Genomic DNA, 23,176 nt, shown 5'->3' on the forward strand with positions numbered 1-23,176 from the left:
TTCTCAAATGGACGTGACAACAATCTTGGAAACATCTCTCAAGGAAATAGTAAAACCCGCTACTCTTTTACTCACAGTGGTTTTAACACCTGATAAAAATTGATTACTGAAACTGTTTTTCAAAAATAGAGATAAAGAATTTCTTGGACATAAGATACAGATGTTCTCAGATGTGACGAAGGAAACCCAAAAACGTTGAACCAGGGGTAGCAGCAGGGGGGGGGGCGGAATTTTCTTTCTGCGATACCCATGTAAATGTATTGTAAAATATAGATCAAATACATATATATTTTTTGAACCATCTCAGCTGACATGATTTCTCTCTTATGAAACGCCTTGAAGGGGATCCATTAACATCAAGTTAAATATTTAAAGATATTCCTGTAACCACAGTCAGGAAATTGCAATTTTGTTGTTCAATTGGATGTGATTCTATTTTCCTTATTTCACTCATTAAGATTCTTGGATCTATACATAATGGACTAAAGATTGATTAAGAAAAGTATTTCCTTTTTATTTTTTATATGTTTATTATATATTGTAATGTCTTTCTAAATATTCTGAACAAGAAGTTATTTCTTGATTTGTTTTTGTGTTAAATACAAATAAAGAATTTTAAAAAAATAACCATCAAAACTAATCAAAACTCTCCAAAATGGTGATGAATAATAAAAATCTTTGAAAAATAACACAGCAGTTAAATGTAAACTAGGTATACGAGGTCTGATAATTAAGTTTGCGAACTTGCCTCCATGCGCTTACGTTGGCAGCACTGTACAAACAACCAGGTAAGGTTTCATAACCTTGGTAAATCAGTGTCTCACAGCTGTGTTCATGTCAACTTGTGGCAGTGTCTTGCTGAGTGGTGTTCATGATTGCTGTTGTGTGTTTTTATGTGCCATTTCAATAATGTCGGAGCTTGAATTAGAGCAATAAACATACATTAAATTTCTTGTTAAACGTAAGAGTGGAGGTGAAATCCCACAGTTTATGGCAGGGATCTCAAAGTCCCTCCTTGAGGGTTGCAATCCATTCGGGTTTTCAGGATTTCCCCAATGAATATGCATTGAAAGCAGTGCATGCACATTGATCTCATGCATATTCATTGGGGAAATCCTGAAAACCTGACTGGATTGCGGCCCTCAAGGAGGGACTTTGAGACCCCTGGTGTATGGAAATAATGCCATTAAGAAAACAGCAATGTACAATGGATAAAATTTTTTTTTCTGAGGGGAGAGAAAGTGTCACTGATGAAGAAAAGTCAGGGCAGCCAGTAACGAACAGAACTGATGAAAGCATTGCAAAAATTTGTTGACTTGTGCTTCAAAATCATCAGGTGACTGTGACAAGCATAGCATTCCAAGTAAACATCGATAGAGAAACAGGAAAATCTTGACTGAAAATCTTGGCATGAGAAAGATGTGTGCTGGACATAGCGGAAAAACATGGAATCAGAATTCACTCTTTCTCAGACAACTTACAACTCTACCTCCCCCTAGGCAGACACCGAGACACACAAATCAAGAATCTCCAGTCCTGCTTAACTGAAATAAAGACCTGGATGACCAGGAACAAGTCAGAACTTCTCTGGATCCACAAAGATCCTTGCGTACACCGCCGTCTGTTCTTTTCCTGGGGCACAAACACCCTTACACCCAAGGATAACGTTCGCAACCTAGGAGTAACTCTCAACTCAAACTTATCAATGACGGATCACGTATCCAAACTGGTATCATCCTCCTTCTACTACCTCTGCCAGCTAAAATTCATATGTGCATAGTTCTCAGAACCTGAATTCGCCCAACTACTGTACGCTTTTGTACTATTCCGCTTAGACTACCAAAACTCTCTCCCACCTCCAAAGGTTGCAAAATTTTGCAATCCGGCTCTTGAAAAACCTTGGCATCCGCAAACATTACCCCTGCACTAGCTTCCATGCACTGGCTGCCCATTCAAAAATGCTGTGCCTTCAAGGCCCTAATCCTTGCTTTCAAAACCTTACATGAAACGATTCTGCACTACAAATCTACTTCCCAAAGTGACCACTGAGGTCCCAAGGAGAAAAACGACTGACCATACCTCCTGGCCGCTCCCTCAAAACTGAAACAGCTCACAAACGCTCTTACTCACATTTCATACCCAGGCTATGGCACCCCATCTGTTAGAACACTAGATGGACTTTGGAGCTTCAGGAAGGCCATGAAAACCTTCATCTTCACAAACCTAGTGCCTTAAGGTCATGCACCCAGAAATGCCAATCAGAATCAACGCACCTATGCCACCTACTCTCACCAAGTGCTGCTTAGTGTATATGTTTTATTGTCATGTCTATATTGTAATTTATTAGTTCTAAAGAATGCTAGATGTAGTCTGCATTCGTTCCGCTCCTCATTGTTAAATAAATAAATGTAATCTGTCTTCCCAATCCTCAACAGGGCCACCATGCACTCAATTAATTTTTATAGTGTGTGGCTTTAAGCTCCGAATCGTCACTGGATCGTTTCTTTTTCAAACTAATTTTTAATATGTTTTTCTTATTATGTCTTTAATAAATATAACTCAGTTCCAATTGAAAATTATTACAATGAACTCAAGTGATCTTCTTAGATATCTCACCTCTTATCACCTTTTATAATATAATTAAATGCTGATTTCCAATATAAAATATGTGTTATGTGAAAAGCTCAGACCCAACAACCCACCTCTAGTGACAAACACGGAGGCAGTTGTGAATGGCACCATCATAGCTCTTCACTATCTCATACCACTACATCTTGCATTAGATCTTACATTATATTACCACCACTAATTACTTATCTTTTGCAGTGATTCAGCTGTGACTTTCTCCACAACTGCTCCGGATCAATTGTAAAACATTTAGATGATAGCTGTCTCACATTTCCCTCAAACCCCCCCCCCCACACACACACACACACACACACTCGAGTTTCACGAATTGGAGCTTCAATCTAAATGGAGCTATCATCTAAATGTTTTACAATTGATCTGGAGCAGTTGTGGAGAAAGTCACAGCCGAATCACTGCAAAAGATAAGTAATTAGTGGTGGAAATAGAGTGTAAGATCTAATGCAAGATGCGGTGGTATGAGATAGTGACGAACTATGATGGTCTCATTCACAACTGCCTCCGTGTTTATCACTAGAGATGGGTTGTTGGGTCTGAGCTTTTCACATAACACATTTTATATTGGAAATCAGTATTTAATTATATTATAAAAGGTGATGAGAGGTGAGTTTAATAAATATATACTAAAAGTACCCTCAATTAGACATAACGGTCGGTTTGGAATGGCTTTAAGAAGCATAGGGTGGTAGCCTTGAAAAAACCCTTTAAAATGTTTGGGTGAAACATGTTGTATCCACCTCTGCATGAAGCGAGGCCACAAAGCTAAGTACTTTTAGTACATATTTATATATTTATTAAAGACATATTGAAAATTAGTTTGAAAAAGAAAAGATCCAGTGACGATTCGGAGTGTAAAGCCACACTATGAAAATTAATTGAGTGCATGGTGGCCCTGCTGAAGATCGGGAAGACAGATTACATTTATTTATTTAATAATGAGGAGCGGAACGAATGCAGACTACTTCTAGCATTCTTTAGAACTACTATATTGTATTGCCCTTGTTTTGATAAGTCGATTTAAAACTAGTGCCACTAGTCAACTTATATTGTAATTTATGTCATCTCTGTCCTGTCTTGATTATATTATGGATGTACTTTATAACCCGTCCTGGGCTCCTTTGGGAGAACGGGCTAAATAATTGAGCAAATAAATAAATATAGTCTATGTTACTATGTTATAGTCCTGAAGGAGCTCACCGATGAACAAAAGCAAAGGAGAATCGAAGATTGCCAAGACCTTTTGGAGAGGCAAGATGATGTTTTAGACCATGTTATCACTGGTGATGAAATATGGGTATACTAATACGACACTGAAACAAAGCATCAAAGTGCACAATGGAAGTCGGCCAATTCTCCACGACCCAAAAAGTTCCGCCAGTTCAAATCAAGAATCAAAATGTTGTTGCTAACCTTTTTTTTTGTATCAGAGGGATTGTTCATTATAAATTTGTATCAACTGGACAGACAATTAACCAAGTTTACTATTTAGAAGTGCTGAAATGGCTGCGTGAAAAAGTTAGAAGAAAACCTGAACTTTTCACCAACAAGTCATGGTTCTTGCATCACAACAATGCACCAACTCACATGGCACTGTGTGAGGGAGGTTTTAGCCAGAAAACAAATAACTGTATTGAAACACCCTTCCTTCTCACCTGATCTGGCTCCCAATTACTTTTTTCTTTACCCGATAACAGCTCTGATGGGCATTCCAGAAAAAGAGTTCCAAAATTTCTTTGAAGGGTGGACTTAGTCACTGGTGTCGATGCATAGCTTCCCAAGGGGAGTACTTCAAAGGTGATCATAGTGATATTCAGCAATGAGGTATGTAGCACTTTTTCCAGGTTGAGTTTGTGAACTTAATTGTCAGACCTCGTAGACTCAATGAATTATGTAAAGTAGAGTATAAGGAAAAAATTTAAAAAATTACACAGAATGGAAGACTTAGCTTATTAATGCAGAGTAAGAACATAAGAATAGCCTTACTGGGTCAGACCAATGGTCCATCAAGCCCAGTAGCTCGTTCTCACGGTGGCCAATCCAGGTCACTAGTACCTGGCCAAAACCCAAGGTGTAGCAATATTCCATGCTACTGATACAGGGCAAGCAGTGGCTTCCCCCTCGTGTCTTTCTCAATAAGAGACTATGGACCTTTCCTCCAGGAACTTTTCCAAACTTTTCTTAAAACTAGCTACGCTATCCGCTCTTACCACATCCTCTGGCAACGCGTTCCAGAGCTTAACTATTCTCTGAGTGAAAAAAAAATTTCCTCCAATTGGTTTTAAAAGTATTTCCCTGAAACTTTATTGAGTGTCCCATAGTCTTTGTAATTTTTGATGGAGTGAAAAATCAATCCACTTGTACCCGTTCTACTCCACTCAAGATTTTGTAGACTTCAATTATATCTCCCCCTCAGCCTTCTCTTTTCCAAGCTGAAGAGTCCTAACCATTTTAATCTTTCCTCAAACAAGAGGAGTTCCATCTCCTTTACCATCTTGGTCGCTCTTCTTTGAACCTTTTCTAGCACCACTATATCTTTCTTGAGATAAGGAGACCAGAATTGAACGCAATACTCCAGATGAGGTCGCACCATGGAGCGATACAAGGGCATTATAACATTCTTAGTCATGTTAACCATCCTTTGTTTAATAATTCCTAGCATCCTATTTGCGTTTTTGGCTGCCGCCGCACATTGGATGGAAGATTTCATCGTATTGTCTACGATGACACCCAGATCATTTTCTTGGGTGCTAATCCCCAAGGTGGACCCTAGCATCTGGTAACTGTGATTCAGGTTATTCTTCCCAATGTGCATCACTTTGCATTTGTCCACATTAAATTTCATCTTCCATTTGGACAACCGGTCTTCCAGTTTTCTAAAGTCCGCCTGCAATTTTTCACAATCCGCATGCGTTTTAACAACTTTGAATAGTTTAGTGTCATCTGCAAATTTAATCACCTCACTCGTCTAACAATTGCAGCTGCTGGAAAAAGTCCTTTGAGTAAGCAGCCTCTAACAAGGACCCCTGTTATACTGAGGCTGTATTAGGGGAGTTCAGCAGCAAACAAAGTTCATACATGATAGGTTTATACATAAAAATTGATATAAACCGTTCCAGTAAAGAAATTGTCAGCTTAAACAGGGTTAATTTTTGTACAATTAATTTAAAAAAGATTTTGTAAATGATTGGTTTTCTCAATATAGTTTAGATATTTCATGTATAACAGAATTAGCTAATTGCAGTTAATAATATCACTCCTAGACAGTTGTCCTTTTAGTTACAATTGTATCTATAATTCAAGGCTTTTAAAAAAGGGAGGTGGATTGTTTTTATTTATTGGTGATTTTAAAAATTTTTTCTTTAGTTTTAGAAAAGAATTCTGATTTGATAGTTTTATTTGAGGCTAAATTTATGCCTGGGTTTTATAGCTTTTAAGTGTATTCTCTACCAGATAATTCTGATAAGGCATTTTATTGTTTGCTTGAGCATATTTTTGAGCTCTTCTTAAAATATGATAATTGGGTAATTTTAATATGCAACTTGTACAAACAAAGAATAATAATAACAACGGTTTATATACTGCAGGACCGTGAAGTTCTATGCGGTTTACAATGATTATAAATGTTACAGATTGAGTAGAATTGACAGTTAATATGTATTGATTAATAGTTCTAGAGATCCGTTATTGTGGGAGAGATTGTGCAAATCAGTTTCCTATGTACTTTAAGAACAGATATGTTTTCAGGTGTCTCCTAAATTCCCCATATGTATTGGCAAGCGTAAGTAGTAGTTTCAGATCATTGACCCATAATGCTGCTTGATAAGAGAGAAGATGTTGGTGATGTCTTTTGAATTTACATCCTCTAACCGGGGGGGAAACAAAATTCAAGTTTGAGCTTCTCTTATGTCTATTGGTTGGAAAGGAGAATAGGTCGGTTATGTATTTGGGGGCTAGTCTGAATAGTACCTTAAAGGAAAAGCAGCCGAATTTAAACTTCACACGTGCCTTCATCGGCAGCCAATGCAGGAGTCGGTAGGAGGAAGTTATGTGATCGAACTTCTTCAACCTGAAGATTAGCCTGACTGACGCATTCTGCACTAGTTGTAATCGCTGCATATTTTTCTGGGAAATTGTCAGTTAGGCGATATTGCAGTAATCCAGTTGGCTCAGTATGAGGGATTGTACCAGGATTGTAAATGATGGTGCATCAAAATATGCTCTGATGGACCGAAGCTTCCAGAGAGTAAAAAAAAACCCTTTTTAACCAAAGAGTCTACCTGGTCTTTCATGGTTAGGCCCTGGTCCAGCGTTACGCCCAGAACCTTCATAGTGGGTTGAATAGGGTATCTTAAGATTGTTGATGCACAGTGGTGTTTTAGTATCTAGTGGGTGTGATGAAGCTATGAAGAATTTTGTTTTTTCTGAATTAAGCTTAAGTCTAAATTCAGTCATCCATCGTTCCATTGAGTTTAGTACTTCTGTTGCCATGGGAGTAACTTCTGAGAGAGAGGTGGCGAATGGGATGATGATCGTAAAGTTGTCTGCATAACTGAATAATTTTATCCCTAGTTGGTTCAGTTGCGCACCTAATGTTAACATGTAAACATTGAAAAGTAATGGGGATAGAAGTGACCCCTGTGTGATGCCAGATGGGTTATTCCAGGTGTCCAAGAGATTGTAATTAAAACAAACTTGATAGGTGCAGGGTATAAGGAAGCCTTGGAACCAGTTTAACACCTCTTTTCTGATATCAATTGCATCTATGCACACATGTATGGATTCCATAGACAATTTGGAATTTACTCTAGGCAACGCTTTAGATCTAAAGTTTATCTCTCAGGAGTTATATTCTAGTTGGATGTCTTTGATTGACAAAGATCTGATTACAGATATATAAAAGATGGGAAAGAAAGGGAAGGTGCTGTTGCTGGATGATTTCAACCTGCCGGATGCGGACTGGAAAGTTCCATTTGCGGAATCAGTAAGAAGTAGGAAGATCATGCATGCCTTTCAAGGGGCTCTGCTCAGACAAAAGGTGACAGAACCCATGAAGGAAAAAGCGATACTGGATCTGGTACTCACAAATGGAGAAAGTGTCTAATGTCTGAATGGGGGCCCACCTGGGAAATAGCGATCATTATGTGGTTTGGTTCGATATAGCAGTCAGAGTGGAGAATGGCCACACAAATCTCAAACTCCTGGATTTCAAACGTATGGACATTAGTAACATGGGAGAGTACCTGAAGAGAGAGCTGATTGAATGGGAAGACATAAGAGAAGTGGAAAAACAATGGTCCAAGTTGAAAGGTGCAATAAAAAGAGCTACTGACCTTTGTGTAAAGAAAATTAATAAAAATAAGAGAAAAAGGAAACTGATAATGGTTCTCCAAACTAGTGGTGGAAAAAATAAAAGCAAAAGAATTGGTGTTAGTGAAATACAAAAAAAAACTTAAAAGGAGGAATTCAGAAAGAAATATCGGATGAAACTGAAAGAAGTTAAGAGAGAGAGATACATCTGGTGAAAGCACAAGCGGCTATAAATATAAAAAAGGGAGTTAAAAGGTTTTTTTCAGGTATATTAGTGAAAGAAGAAAGACAAAAAATGGAGTTATGAGACTGAAAGAAGGTATGATCCGCTATGTGGAGAGTGATGAAGACAAAGCAAACGTGCTAAACAAATACTTCTGTTTGATAGTCACAGAAGAAAACCATGGAGGAGGACCGTGATTGGTTAGCAAAGTTGCACCTGAGAATGGAGTGGATACTGCACCTTTCATGGAAGAAAGTGTTTGAAAAACAAAAGGTGGACCAAGCTATGGGACTAGACAGGATCCATCCCAGGATACTGAGGGAGCTCTGAGAGGTTCTGGTGGGTCTTTTTAAAGATTTGTACAATAAATCTTTAGCGACGGGAGAGGGTTCCACAGGACAGGAGAAGGGCGGATGTGGTCCCTCTTCACAAAAGTGTTTGCAGAGATGAAGCGGGAAACTACAGGCCAGTAAGCCTCACTTCAGTTATTGGAAAAATAATGGAAATGTTGCTGAAGGAAAGGATAGTGAAATTCTTAGAATCTAATGGATTACAAGATCCGAGGCAACATGGGTTTACTAAAGGTAAATTATGCCAAACGAATTTGATTGAATTGTTTGAATGGGTGACCAGAGAATTAGATGTGCGCTAGATGTAATTTACTTAGATTTCAGCAAAGCCATTTACACGGTTCCTCATAGGAGACTATTAAACTCCATGGGTTGAAGTTAGTGCCCAAAGTGGTGAACTGAATTAGAAGCTGGTTGACAGACAGACGCCAGAGGGTGGTGATTAATGGAATTCGCTCGGAGGAGTATAAGGTGAGAAGTGGCGTGCCTCAGGGATCGGTGCTGGGATCGATTCTGTTTAATATATTTGTGAGTGACATTGCTGAAGAGTTTGAAGGTAAGGTTAGCCTTTTTGCAGATGATACCAAGATTTGTAACAGAGTGGACACCCCGAATGGAGTTGAAAACATGAAAAAGGATCTGCAAAAGTTAGAAGAATGGTCTAACGTCTGGCAACTAAAATTCAATGTGAAGAAGTGCAGAGTGATGCATTTGGGTGGGGCAACAAAAACAAGAGGGCATTCGCAAAAATTTAAAGGAGACAAACAAATGCTAGAAACTTCTTTTTCACTCAGAGGGTGGTGGACACCTGGAATGCGCTACCAGAGGAGGTGGTAGAGCAGAGTACGATTTTGGGTTTCAAAATGGGATTAGATGATTTCCTGAAGGAAAAGGGGATTGAAGGGTATAGTTAGAGGGTTACCATACAGGATATTAAATGATTAAGGAATAGAATGTTTTAGGTATAAGATCACTTACAGGTCATGGACCTGGGGAGGCTGCCGCGGGAGCGGACTGCTGGGCATGATGGACCCATGGTCTGACTCGGCAGAGGCCATGCTTATGTTCTTATGCTGGGAGCACTAACGGAGAGAGTGACCTTGGGTGATTGTGTCTGAGGATCTAAAGGCATCTGAACAGTTTGATAAGGTGGTGGCTGTAGCCAGAAGAATGCTAGGCAGTATAGAAAGAGGAATAACCAGCAGATGAAGGAAAAGGTGTTGATTCCACTATATAGGTCATTGGTGAAGCCGCACTTGGTATATTGTGTTCATTTTTGGATGCTGTATCTTGTGAAAGATATAAAAACTAAACTAAACTAAGCCTTAAGTTTATATACCGCATCATCTCCACGGAAGTGGAGCTCGACACGGTTTACAAAGTATAAAAATAAGGAAGAGAGAGGAGAAGGATTTACAAAAGCATGTAGAAAGGGGGGCAAAAATGGTAAGGGGTTTAAACCAAAAGAAGTACGAGAAGAGACTGGATGAACTAACTATGTATACTCTGGAGGAGAGGAGGGGACAGGGGAGATTTGATACAGAAGTTTAAATACTTGAAAGATATTAATATAGAACCAAATCTTTTCCAGAGAAGAAAAAATTGTAAAACGAGAAGGCATAATTTGAGGTTTCAGGGAGGCAGATTCAGGAGCAATGTTAGGAAATTATTTTTCACGGAGAGGGTGGTAGATGCCTGAAATGTCTTCCCGAGGGAAGTGGTGGATAGGAAAACAGTGATGGAATTCAAAAAAGCGTGGGATAAAAATAGAGAATCTCTAATTAGAAAATGAAAGATGTAAATTAAAGAACTAAGGCCGGTATTGGACAGACCTGCACGGTCTGTGTTCCATATATGGTGATTCGATGTAGGATGGACTGGGGTGGGCATCAATGTGAACTCCACTAATATGGAACACTAGTGTTTAAGCATAAGAACATAAGCAATACCTCCGCTGGGTTAGACCTGAGGTCCATCGTGCCCAGCAGTCCGCACATGCAGCGGTCCAACAGGTCCAGGACCTGTGCAGTAATCCTCTATCTATACCCCTTTCCAGCAGGAAATTGTCCAATCCTTTCTTGAACCCCAGTACCGTACGCTGTCCTATTACGCCCTCTGGAAGCGCATTCCAGGTGTCCATCACATGTTGGGTAAAAAAGAACTTCCTAGCATTCGTTACATTAATGGGTGATAAAATATATGTCTTTCTTTCTGTCTCTCTCCCTGCCTCTGTCTCTTTTTTCCTTTCTTTCTGTCTCTCTCCCTCCCGCTATCTTTCTTTCTTTCTATCTCTCTCCCTGGCCCCCTGTCTGTCTGTCTCTCTCCCTGCCCGCTGTCTGTATTTCTTTCTATCTATCTCTCTCCCTGGCCCCCTGTCTTTTGTTCTCATATGCTGAGACGCTTCAGCTCTAGCCCCCTTCTCCCACCTATTCTTAAATCACTCCTTTTGCCTCCTTCCCAGCTTGAACAACTGCTAACCACAGTCCGAATGCTGAGCGTCAGTATTCCTGCTTCCGTTATTTTTGTGCTCTCCTTGGTCCTGTTAAATGGCGAGAGGGGGAAGTCGTCGCCGTGGTTGCTGCCTCCATGCATCCGTGCTTAAGGTGCCTCAGCATGCGCAGTAGAATGAGCCAGTGTCGCCAAGGGAGGGCGATGGGGAAACCGCAGCTGGCTCCTTCTACTGCGCATGTGTGACACGGAAGCATGGATCACGGAGGCAGGGATCATGAAAGTTTGGGGTTTTATTATGATAGATGATGCTGTTACTGGCCAGACTTTACGGTAGATAGCCTGCAAACAACGGGATGGTTGGATATGCTGGAGTGGGTTTGAATGGCAAGTTCAGCATTTGAAACCTAGGACAATACCAGACTTTACTGTATAAGGCCCAGAAATATCAAAGAAGAGACAAGTTAATCTAATCATGTATTTTGTAATGGGTATAATGTAGGGGCAGACTGGATGGACCGTTCAGGTCTTTATCTGCCGTCATTTAGGTTATTATCTTACTATGTATTGATGCCCCTGTATAAGCCACTGGTGAGACCTCATTTAGACTATTGTGTACAATTCTGGAGGCCACACCTTCAAAAGGATATAAAAAGGATGGAGTCAGTCCAGAGGAAGGTTACTAAAATGGTGCATGGTCTTCTTCATAAAGCGTATGGGGACAGACTTAAAGATCTCAATCTGTATACTTTGGAGGAAAAGCGGAAGAGGAGACATATGATAGAGACATTTAAATACCTACATTGCGTAAATGCGCATGAGTTAAGTCCATTTGAAAGGAAACTCTGGAATGAGAGGGCATAGGATGAAGTTAAGAGGTGATAGGCTCAGGAATAATCTAAAGAAATACTTTTTTTTACAGAAAGGGTGGTAGATGCATGGAACAGTCTCCTGGTAGAGGTGGTGGAGAGAGAGACTGTGTTTGATTTCAAGAAAGCCTGGGATAGGCATGTGGGATTTCTTAAAGAAAGGAAGAGATAATGGTTACTTTGGATGGGCCATTTGGCCTTTATCTGCCATCATGTTTCTTTGAGAGCCTCCTGAGACAATAAAGTGTCATAGGATAGGTGGCAAAGTTCAGTTGTGGATTTGGAATTGGTTATCAGATAGAAAACAGGAGGTAGGATAAATGGTCATTTTTTTCAATGGAGGAGAGTAAACAGTGGAGTGCCACAGGGGTCTGTACTAGAGAATGACATGGTGGCTGATACCCACGGCTAGCTGCAGGTAACCCACCGAAACAGGGCACGAAAAAATAGTAGTCGCCATGGGGACTGGGACAAGGCCATTCACTGCCCCGTGGAGCAGTGAATGATCTTGTCTCCGCAGTGAAGGGAACACGTGCAGTCACAGATCATGCGGTCCAGGAGCTTCCTCCCGCCCGATCGCCGTGTCCTGCCATCTCCCTCACCTTATGTGCTAAATTTAATTGTTCTCCCAGCGGCATGCTTTCAACAAGTCGCGCACATGCGCGGCTGCTTCTGTTGAATCTTTTCCTCTGACCCAACCAGAAACAGAAGTCGCATCAGAGGAAAAGATTCAACTGAAGAAGCCGCGTGCGACTTGTTGAAATCGTACCGCTGGAAGAAGAACAATTAAATTCCGCACATAAAGTAAGGGAGATGATGGGACGCGGCAATCGAGCAGCAGGGGGCTGCTGGACTGCGCAATCTGTGAAAGGGAAAAAGATGCTGGGCCAAGTGGATGAAGACACAGCAGGAAAGAGAAGGGGGGAACAAACAGGTGAGCCAGATGCTGGAAGTGGAGGGAGAAAGAGGGAAAGAAGCTAGATGGGGTTGGAGAGGAGAGAGGGGAAATCTGGACTTAGGAAGGTAACAAAAACAGAAGGGAAATTATCCCAGGACAAGCAGGCATGATATTCTCACATGTGGGTGACGTCATCTACGGAGCCCCAGCGCGGACAGCTTTTCAGGCAAACTTGATTGAAGTTTCAAGTTTGCTACACTGCACCACGCATGTGCATACCTTCTTGCCCACTAGAGGGCGCATCCCCACCTCGTGGTCCTCAGTTCAGTTTTTTCCGCGGAGCCAGAAGCCCTGTGGAAATTGAGCTCTGATAGCTTGCCTTCTGTCACCGCGTCTGGGTGATTTTTTGCTCAGTCGCTGTGCTTTACTTTCTTTTCAGTCGTCTTTGTTAATAAAAAAAAAAAAAACTCTTTCCGACTTTCTTTTTCTCGATTTGGCTCCGGGGGCCCCCGTGAGCCGCGGCCGCCGGCCGTGCTCGTTCCGGCCTTGTCGGTTTTCATGTCCCGTCCCTTGACGGGTTTTAAGAAGTGCACCCGGTGCGATCGGTTACTTTCTATTACCGATCCTCACTGGTGGTGCTTGCTCTGTTTAGGGCCTGAGCATCCGACAGACTCTTGCAACAGGTGCTCTACTTTCCAGGCCAGAGCGCTCCGCCGACGCCGTGCCAGGATGGCGGAGCTTTTCGCGGTCGACTCCGCGGCGGGGAAGGCCTCGACGTCGGCTTCGGCCCCGGCCTCGGGATCCTCGCCCCAGCCGCGTCCCTCGACTTCATCGAAGCCTGCTGCTCCGACCAAGCCTACCTCGGGTAAGTCCCCGCTTCCCTCCTCAGCCCCAGGTTCGGCGAAGAAGCCATCCTCGGGCTCCTCGACAGCGGGTGGGTCGTCCTCGGCCCAGCCCAGGGTTGGCAAAACTAGTGCCCCGAGGGAATACTCAAGACCGAGGTCGCCCTCCAGGGAGCACCCCCCGGCCTCAGACCTACCGGCCATGAAGGGGATCCCGGCCTTCCAAGACTTGCTCCGAGCGTTGATTACCTCGGAGCTGTCAGGAGCCATCGAGCAACTGCAGCAGGCTTCGGCCTCGACTGCACCGGTCTTGAGGGCCCCGGCCTCGGCGGCCTCGGTCTCGGTACCCTTGACTTCGGGTGCCGGGACGGCCTCGACCCCGACCTTGCCCTCGACTTCTACCTCGGGGGCCCAGCCTGAGAGGAGCATAAGGCCTCGGGACAAGGTGCGTCGGGTCAGAAGGATATCGTCCTCCTCTTCTTCGAGGTCTTCTCGGGGCTCCTCGCCCTCGGGCCGGCCTCGGGCGAGGCGTCGTCCGAGAAAACCCAAACGTTCTCGGGCTTCTCCTCGGAGGCGTGGTCGCTCTTCGCCGCTCGAGGGCGAGACCTTGCGTGTCTCGGAGCTCCGCCTCGACAACCCACGCCTGTTTTGCTCCCCCGCGAGAGGGGGTTCGAGAGATTCTTCCCCGAGACGGAGGGGGCGTGCCTCGGTGCCTCGGACCCCCGGGGCTTCCCCCAAGGGCTCTTTGGGGCGCAGGCATTCCCCGACCCCTTCGAGGTCGCTGGATGTGGCCTCCTGGGGATCGGGGTCTGGCAGGGAACCGCGGTATTCCCGCGAGGCATCCCCCTTTTGTTCGGCGGGGAGATCTCGAACTCCCTCGCCGCCCGCCAGAACATCCTCTTTCTCCAGGTTCGTGCAGGATATGGCACAATCCTTGGGGCTTGACTTAATGGCGGGTTCTCAATATACCAAAGAATTCCTGGAGGAGCAGGACCTTCCTACTCCCCCGAGGGATACTCCTCGCCTTCCTCTGAATAAGGTCCTACACCAGACCTTCCTCAAAAACTTGGACTCCCCTCTTACAATCACTGCGGTGCTGTCCAAGATGGAGTCAAAGTACCGGACCATTCCGTCTAAAGGGTTCGATAAGCCTCAGCTCTCACACCAGTCGTTGATCGTGGAGTCGGCGCTTAAGAAGACTCAACCCTCCAGAGTCTCGGTGGCGGTCCCGCCCGGGAGGGAGGGACGGACCCTGGACAAGTTTGGTCGTCGCCTCTATTCTAATTCCCTCATGGCGATCAGGGTCCTCAACTACGCATTTACGTTTTCATCTTATTTGCGTAGCATGGTGAAGGACCTACCTCAGTATAGGGAGGTCATGCCTGCTTCCCATCGGGAGGGGTTTGCCACATTCATGTCCAACTTGTCTCAATTGCGGCTGTACCTGTTCCACGCTGTGTACGACGCGTTTGAGCTTGCTTCGAGGGTGTCGGCCTTTGCGGTGGCTATGCACCGGCTAGCGTGGCTCCGTACCCTCGATATGGACCCTAACCTACAGGAACGCCTGGCCAATTTACCATGCGTGAGTTCAGAATTATTTGATGAATCCTTGGAGGCGGCGACCAAACGTTTGTCGGAACAGGAGCGCTCCTTAGCCTCCTTGGTCTGTGCTAAACCTCGTGCCCCGCCGCAAAAATCTTTCCGGCCACCCCCGAGAGATACCCGCAGAAGTCTACTCCTGCATTTTCTAGACCTCCAGGCCGGCGTCCTCCCCAACAGGGTAGAGGGGGACAGCCGAAACCTCCGGCGCAGGGAGCGTCCAAGCCGGCCCCGTCCTTTTGAAGGGCTGTGCGGATGGGGGCGGGCCCCCTCCGCAATGTCACCGGACCCCCTTCCAATCGGGGGCCGACTCCGGTCCTTTTCTGTGGCTTGGACCGAGATTACATCCGACGCATGGGTGCTCCGGATCATCTCCGAGGGCTACTCGCTGAATTTCTCGACCACGCCGCCGGACCATCCACCCGGAATGTGTCCGTGCAACCGCAGCCAACTTCCCCTTCTCCTTCTGGAGGCCAGGGCCTTGTTGAGCCTACGGGCGGTGGAACCAGTGCCCCCAGAACAACAGGGAACGGGGTTTTACTCCCGTTACTTCTTGGTCCCAAAGAAGACAGGGGACTTGCGCCCCATTTTGGACCTCCGGAAGCTCAACAAATTCCTGGTCCGGGAGAAGTTCCGGATGTTGTCACTTCCGGTTTTATACCCTCTGTTGGAGGAAGGGGATTGGATGTGCTCCCTAGACTTGAAGGAAGCCTACACTCATGTTCCGGTGCATCCCGCTTTCCGCAAGTATTTATGGTTCCAAGTGGGGGATTTGCACCTTCAATATCGGGTTCTCCCATTTGGTCTGGCTTCGTCCCCTCGAGTCTTCACCAAGTGTATGGTGGTGGTTGCAGCAGCCCTGAGATCGCAGGGGCTCCAGGTCTTTCCCTACCTGGACAATTGGCTAATCAAGGCCTCCACCAGGGAGGGGGTTATCTCAGTGACCCGACAGACTATCATCTTCCTTCAACGTCTGGGGTTCGAGGTGAACTTCCCCAAGTCTCAGTTGAGCCCGACTCAATCCCTTCAGTTTATCGGAGCCGTGCTGGACACGGTTCGCCTCCGTTCCTTCCTTCCTCCTCCTCGGTTGCAGGCCCTGCTTCGATTGAGTCGCCAGGTTTCGAGGATGCCCGCAGTTTCTGCTCATCGCATGTTGGTGCTTCTGGGCCACATGGCGTCGACGGTCCATGTCACTCCGTTCGCCCGATTGCATCTGAGGCTTCCTCAGTGGACCTTGGCCTCCCAATGGCGTCAGGATTGCGATCCACTCTCTTGCCCGATAACGGTGACTCCCTCTTTGAGACGCTCGCTCCGTTGGTGGACAAACTCTTCCAATCTTTCCGGGGGTTTGCTCTTTCTCGTTCCGCCGCATCGCAAGGTCCTGACCACGGATTCCTCGGAATACGCGTGGGGGGCTCATCTCGACGGTCTGCGGACCCAGGGTCTATGGTCGGCGGAGGACCGTCTTTGTCACATCAATGTGTTGGAGCTTCGGGCCATTTTTCTGGCGGCTCGAGCGTTCGGCTACCTGCTCCGCGACCAGGTAGTCCTCGTGCGTACGGACAACCAGGTGGCGATGTATTATGTGAACAAACAAGGGGGAACGGGTTCTTGGGCCCTGTGCCAGGAAGTCCTGCGCCTTTGGGAATGGGCGGTCTCCCAGAACATCTTCCTACGTGCGGTTTACATCCAAAGAGAACAGAATTGCCTGGCGGACAGGCTCAGTCGGCTTCTCCAGCCGCACAAGTGGTCATTGAACTCCCAGGTTCTGCGCGAGGTCTTCGACCGCTGGGGAACTCCTCAGGTGGATCTGTTTGCCTCCCCCGAGACTTGCAAACTGCCCCTCTATTGTTCCCGGATGTACTCCCAGGACCGTCTCGAGGCAGATGCCTTTCTTCTCGACTGGGGAGGGAGATTCCTTTATGCGTTTCCTCCTTTTCCTCTGATATTGAGGACGTTGGTTCACCTCAAGTCATCCGGAGCAACTATGATTTTCATAGCGCCACGTTGGCCTCGTCAGCACTGGTTTTCCCTGCTCCTTCAACTCAGTGCCAGGGAGCCTCTACTTCTGCCAGTTTTTCCCTCTCTGCTGTCTCAGAGTCGGGGTTCGCTGTTGCATCCCAATCTTCCGTCATTGCATCTGACGGCTTGGTTCCTTTCCCCCTGACTCCGGCGGTCCGGGAGGTGTTGGAAGCCTCGCGCAAGGCCTCGACTCGGCTTTTTTATTCGCAGAAGTGGACCAGATTTGTATCATGGTGTACCTCACATCATCTGGACCCCAATTTGGTTCCGGTGTCTTCGGTTCTGGAATATTTGCCGCATTTGTCCCAGTCTGGGCTGAAGACAACTTCCATCCGGGTGCATCTTAGTGCTATTGCTGCTTTCCATCGGCATCTAGAGGGACGTTCTCTCTCTCTTCATCCTCTAGTGGTTCGTTTCATGAAGGGTTTAGTTCATGTTAATCCTCTTCTGAAACCTCCTCCGGTAGTTTGGGATCTGAATGTGGTCTTGGCTCAGCTGATGAAACCTCCCTTTGAGCCAATTGACAAGTCTCTTCCGAAGTTTCTCACTTGGAAAGTGATCTTTTTAATTGCGCTCACGTCTGCTCGTCGAATTAGTGAGCTTCAGGCTTTGGTTGCGGACCCGCCCTTTACTGTGTTCCATCATGACAAGGTGGTTCTTCGCACCCATCCCAAATTTCTACCTAAGGTTGTGTCTGATTTCCACCTCAATCAGTCTATTGTCCTTCCGGTGTTCTTCCCGAAGCCCCACTCTCATCCTGGTGAGGCGGCTCTTCACACGCTGGACTGTAAGAGGGCGTTGGCTTTTTATCTCCAACGTACCAAGTCTTATCGGAAGGTTCCTCAATTATTCTTGTCCTTTGATCCTAATCGGCTGGGACATCGTGTTTCCAAGCGCACCTTGTCCAACTGGCTCGCTGCTTGTATTTCTTTTTGCTACGCTCAGGCTGGTCTCACTCTCCATGGTCGAGTCACGGGGCATAAGGTCAGGGCTATGGCAGCTTCTGTTGCTTTCCTCCGGTCTACCCCTGTGGAGGACATATGTAAAGCTGTCACTTGGTCTTCGGTTCATACGTTCACCTCCCACTACTGTCTGGACACTTTGTCCAGAAGCGACGGCCGGTTTGGCCAGTCGGTGTTACGTAACCTGTTTTCCTAAATTGCCATCCTCCCACCTGCCCTTTTTTGGTTGGCTTGGAGGTCACCCACATGTGAGAATATCATGCCTGCTTGTCCTGGGATAAAGCACAGTTACTTACCGTAACAGGTGTTATCCAGGGACAGCAGGCATATATTCTCACAACCCGCCCTCCTCCCCGGGGATGGCTTCTTTGCTGGTTATGGAACTGAGGACCACGAGGTGGGGATGCGCCCTCTAGTGGGCAAGAAGGCATGCACATGCGTGGTGCAGTGTAGCAAACTTGAAACTTCAATCAAGTTTGCTTGAAAAGCTGTCCGCGCTGGGGCTCCGTAGATGACGTCACCCACATGTGAGAATCAGTGTTCCCGCTAAGCTGCGCTGGCGTGCGCTGGCGCACAAAATATTACATCGCAGCGCACAAGTTTCACGTCACAGCGCACACTCGAGCGGAGGTGAGAGGAAGCGGCGGCGGTCTGCCCTGATCGCCTAAGATGCAGCAGCGGCGGCATCCCCGTAATTTACGGGGATCATGAAAGGAGCCGCCGCTGCTGCATCTTAGGCGATCAGGGCAGACCGCCGCCGCTTCCTCTCACCTCCGCTCGAGTGTGCGCTGTGACGTGAAACTTGTGCGCTGCGATGTAATATTTTGTGCGCCAGCGCACGCCAGCGCAGCTTAGCGGGAACACTGATATATGCCTGCTGTCCCTGGATAACACATGTTACGGTAAGTAACTGTGCTTTATGTGCATGGGGGCATAGGGACAGAGACATAAAGGGGAGATACAGAGGGATGGTATATGGACACAGGGGGGCAATGCCGGACATAAAAGGGAGTATACAGATACAGAGGGGAGATATTAAAAATGGGAAAAATAGAAGCGCAGAAGGGAGATGGTTTGTGCGGATGGGATCAGATGGTTTGTGGGGATGGGACGGGGACTGAGCTCGCAGGGATGGGGCGAAGACGGGTACATATTTTTTTCCCCGTGTCATTCTGTAGTCTGTACTGGGACCGGTGCTATTTAACTTATGTATAAATGATCTGGAAATTGGAACAACAGATGAGGTGATTAAATTTGCAGATGACACTAAACTGTTCAAAGTTGTTAAAACACATGCAGATTGTGAAAAGTTGCAGGCAGACTTAGGAAATTGGAAGACTGAGTGTCCAAGTGTCAGATGAAATTTAATGTGGACAAATACAAAGTGATGCACATTGGGAAGAATAACCCAAATCACTTATCGGATGCTAGGGTCCAAGAAAAGGATCTGGGTATCATTGTAGACAATACGATGAAAGCTTCCGCCCAATGTGCAGCAGCGGTCAAAAAAGCAAAAGGGATGCTAGGAATTATTAAAAAGAGATGGTTAACATGACTAAGAATGTTATAATGCCCCTGTATTGCTCCATGGTGCAACCTCATCTGGAGTATTGCATTCAATTCTGGTCTCCTTATCTCAAGAAAGATATAGCTTTGCTAGAAAAGGTTCAAAGAAGAGTGACCAAGATGATAAAGGGGATGGAACTCCTCTCGTTTGAGGAAAGACTTAAAAGGTTAGGCTCTTCAGCTTGGAAAAGAGACTGCTGAGGAGGAGATGTGCTTGAAGTCTACAAAATCCTGAGTGGAGTAAAACATAAAAGTGGATCAATTATTCACTCCATCAAAAATTACAAAGAGGGTGTTACAGGGAAATACTTTTAAAACCAATAGGAGGAAATTTTTTTCACTCGGAACATATTGACAGAAGCTGTAGTAACTATGGTCACAGGCTATGTTAAGGCTTGGAAGACATTTCAACGCTGTTGTACTGAACAGATGGTAAAGCCTTTTTGGGCTCCAATTTCCGTAGTCCTATTATTTCTTCAGGTGGTCTCAAACAAGGTCTAGCGGTTGGCATCCTCAAGGTAAAGCCTCTCGTGCTTTAGAACCCATCTGGAGAAAGGCTCTTTGCCTTCCCATCCAGATGTGTACAGGTTTTGGAAGGGAGCATTGCAATTGCATCCTTCCATGAAATCTTCACATTGTGCTATGGGCCCCTCAGTAAAGCCCCATACAAGCCCTTGCAGGAGGTGTAACTGAGGGATTTGACCATCAAGAAGGTTTTTTTGTAGCTATCTCCTCTGCTAGAAGGGGTTCAGAACATCAGGCTCTGTAACAGAGTGTCGTTCCTTACATTTACAGAGGTGGGGGTGGCTTTACGCACGGTACCTTCTTTTCTGCCAAAGGTGGTGTTGGCGTTCCATCTCAATCAAAAGGTCCATCTTTTCCTACTATAGATGTAAAGAAAAAGGACAAAGTTTTGAAGAGACTGTGAGGAGAGTTTTCCCTTATCTAGAGGTGACATGATTTTCATCTTTCAAATAATTTTTTGTGCTCACTAGTCCTGGCAGACTGGGAATGCCAGCCTCCAAGGCTTTTGTTTCCAGATGGATCTGCATGGTTATTTTGTCTGCCTATGTCGGCTATGTTAAACAGCCATCAATCTGTGTGAAGGCATATTCCTCCAAAAGTGTGGATTCCTCATGGGCAGAAACGCAGACAGTACCATCCAAGGAGATTATAAGGCAGCTATATTGTCCACTCTCCATACTTTCACAAAAGTTTACAGAGTAGATGTGGTGGAGCAAATGGACGACACATTTGGGTCCTCGGTGCTAGCAGCCGGCTCATCTGCCCCACCCTAGACAGGGGACAGCTTTGGTATGTCCCACTGACCAAGACCTGGATCTCTTTTGCATTGGATGGGAAGATTATGTTCTTACCTCGAGATTCTTCTTTCCAGTATAAATAAATGTGAGTCTCCCTGTTATAGATGTCAGCTAAGCCTTCTTCCTGTCTTAGACATATATATTTGTCTTCAAATGCTTGTCTTGGAGCAGCAAAAGGAGAATGAAGATAATTGTTTTTGGCTGTTATCCAAGTACAATAAATTTTGCAATAGATCACTATGACAAAATCCCGTGGTAGAGTTTATAACAGCTGTATAAATATTAGTGCTAGTTGCACTCAGGTAGGTGGCTTGTTTGGGACCACCTTGTATTATGTTTCATGAGGTCTAATTAATTGTCTTTATTGCAGAGCAGAAAGACCTCACTTGGTCAGGGAGGTCCCCTCGTCTAGGGGTGATCAACTGCTTTGGTATGAACCGAGGAGATGGGTCACTGGCCACTTAATATAAGGAGGTAGAGCTGAAAAGCAGTAGGTGATTCCTCTTGCAAACCTCACAGATAAAAGAGAATAACCCACAGGTCAAGATTCATGTCTCTTTATACTGGAAAGATTATCGAGGTAATAACCTAGTCTTCCTTATAGCAATCAGAATGTATTTTGTTAATTTGTCTCTTCAAAAAAGGAGAGCTATCTGATGACTTGGAAAAGACTGTTGCTCCGATTTTTAAATAAAGGAAAAGCAACAGAGGATGGCTACTCTAGTTTTCATTCTATTTCTAATCTGCCATTTTGCATGGTAAGAGGTGGGTGTTCCATTTTGAGAATTACAAGGAGTGCTCATTTAAATTCTTATTTGAAATGCATTTGCATAGGGTTCTCAGTGGCTGCTACAGGGATTTGTAAAAGCTCCAGAGAATCATTTTGAGCATCGGAGGTTGAGCTTCCTTGTAAGTAAGACTGTCAAAGAGAGAACTGCAGTGGATATATGCTGGTTCTTAACCCATTTCCTGTTTCTCTTCTCATCTTAGTCTTTCCTGCTTCTCAGCTAGTACAAGCAGTGCCACAGCCTCTCACTCCTCCTCTCTCCAGCCCTTTGGGAGCAACTGGTGTGAAGCCCAGCACTATGGCCACAGTGAGGTCGAGTACTGCAGTGACATCTACCAGCACAGTTGTTGGGACAATGAAATCGACACCAGTGCTTCCAGGGTACACCTTTCCTTCAGCAGGAGGCACCATGCAGCAGCGAGTCATCTTATCCCCAGACATGCAAGCCCGTCTACCCTGTGAGTATCCACAATGCTCTTTATACATGGCACATAGCTGTTGGAGATAGGCAGATCAGGAAGAGAGGGGCCACTCATTGATGGGAAGGGATTTGTTGCCATGAACAAGCCAGATATTGGCCAAATATGGGAGACATCATTTTTTATGGTTCCAAGTCAAATCTGCTCTCCCAGACCTGAGTCTGGAAAAATCCTTAAGTATGTGAGTGCTCCCCCAACTCTTGGTCTTAATTATTTAACTTAGATCTACTCAATCTATCTCTGGTGATTTGAGACATACTCTGGATTCGTACAACTCTCATGAAACAGGCAGTTGGATCCTCTTCTCAAGGGATCTTCTGTTTTTATGGCAGTTTTCCTAGTCCAACAATGAAATGATGTAGTGGCAGTGTTCCTCCATTTTTTACAGTGATAGAGAAAATCAGACAAAACAAAGGTGATTCCCTTTTTCTTGGGCTACTTCAATGCTTTTATACTTACTATTCCAGCAGTGTCTACTTGGGTCACCAATACCTAGCAAAATCTCAAGGAGTAAAACAGATTTTACTGTTTCTCCTAGATCTTACCAAATTGCAGCTATCGCACCAGCATTCCGTAGTGGTGCTGTCTGCTCTCCAGTGTTCCAAAAGTACTCGTTCTTTTACAAGTGCTCCACCTGGGAAAGATCACAAGCTTTTAGACACAGTTTAAAAAAAAAAAAATAATAATTCCTGAATATGTTACTTGCATGATTTGCAAACCCAATTTCACATTTCTCTATATTTCTTTGAGTTGATTGAACATGAAGCTAAATCATCAGTTTTATATGCCTTGCATGAATGCACAACATATCTTATTTACCATCATTTGATTCATATGACACCGCTTTAAGAGCAGC

General features: G+C 45.1%; 1 protein-coding gene across 2 annotated transcripts in view; it reads left to right on the plus strand.

Moving 5' to 3' along the window:
- The window catches only part of SRCAP (Snf2 related CREBBP activator protein), an 891,636-nt gene that overhangs the window by 576,732 nt on the left and 291,728 nt on the right, over window positions 1-23,176 (plus strand). For both annotated transcript variants that reach the window (XM_033945009.1, XM_033945008.1), the window contains exon 21: window positions 22,045-22,299. In XM_033945009.1, the coding sequence (XP_033800900.1) occupies window positions 22,045-22,299 (255 nt within the window). The remainder of the gene's footprint in view (window positions 1-22,044; window positions 22,300-23,176) is intronic.

Source organism: Geotrypetes seraphini, chromosome 5 (genome assembly GCF_902459505.1).
Source record: "Geotrypetes seraphini chromosome 5, aGeoSer1.1, whole genome shotgun sequence".
Taxonomy (NCBI): Eukaryota; Metazoa; Chordata; class Amphibia; order Gymnophiona; family Dermophiidae; genus Geotrypetes; species Geotrypetes seraphini.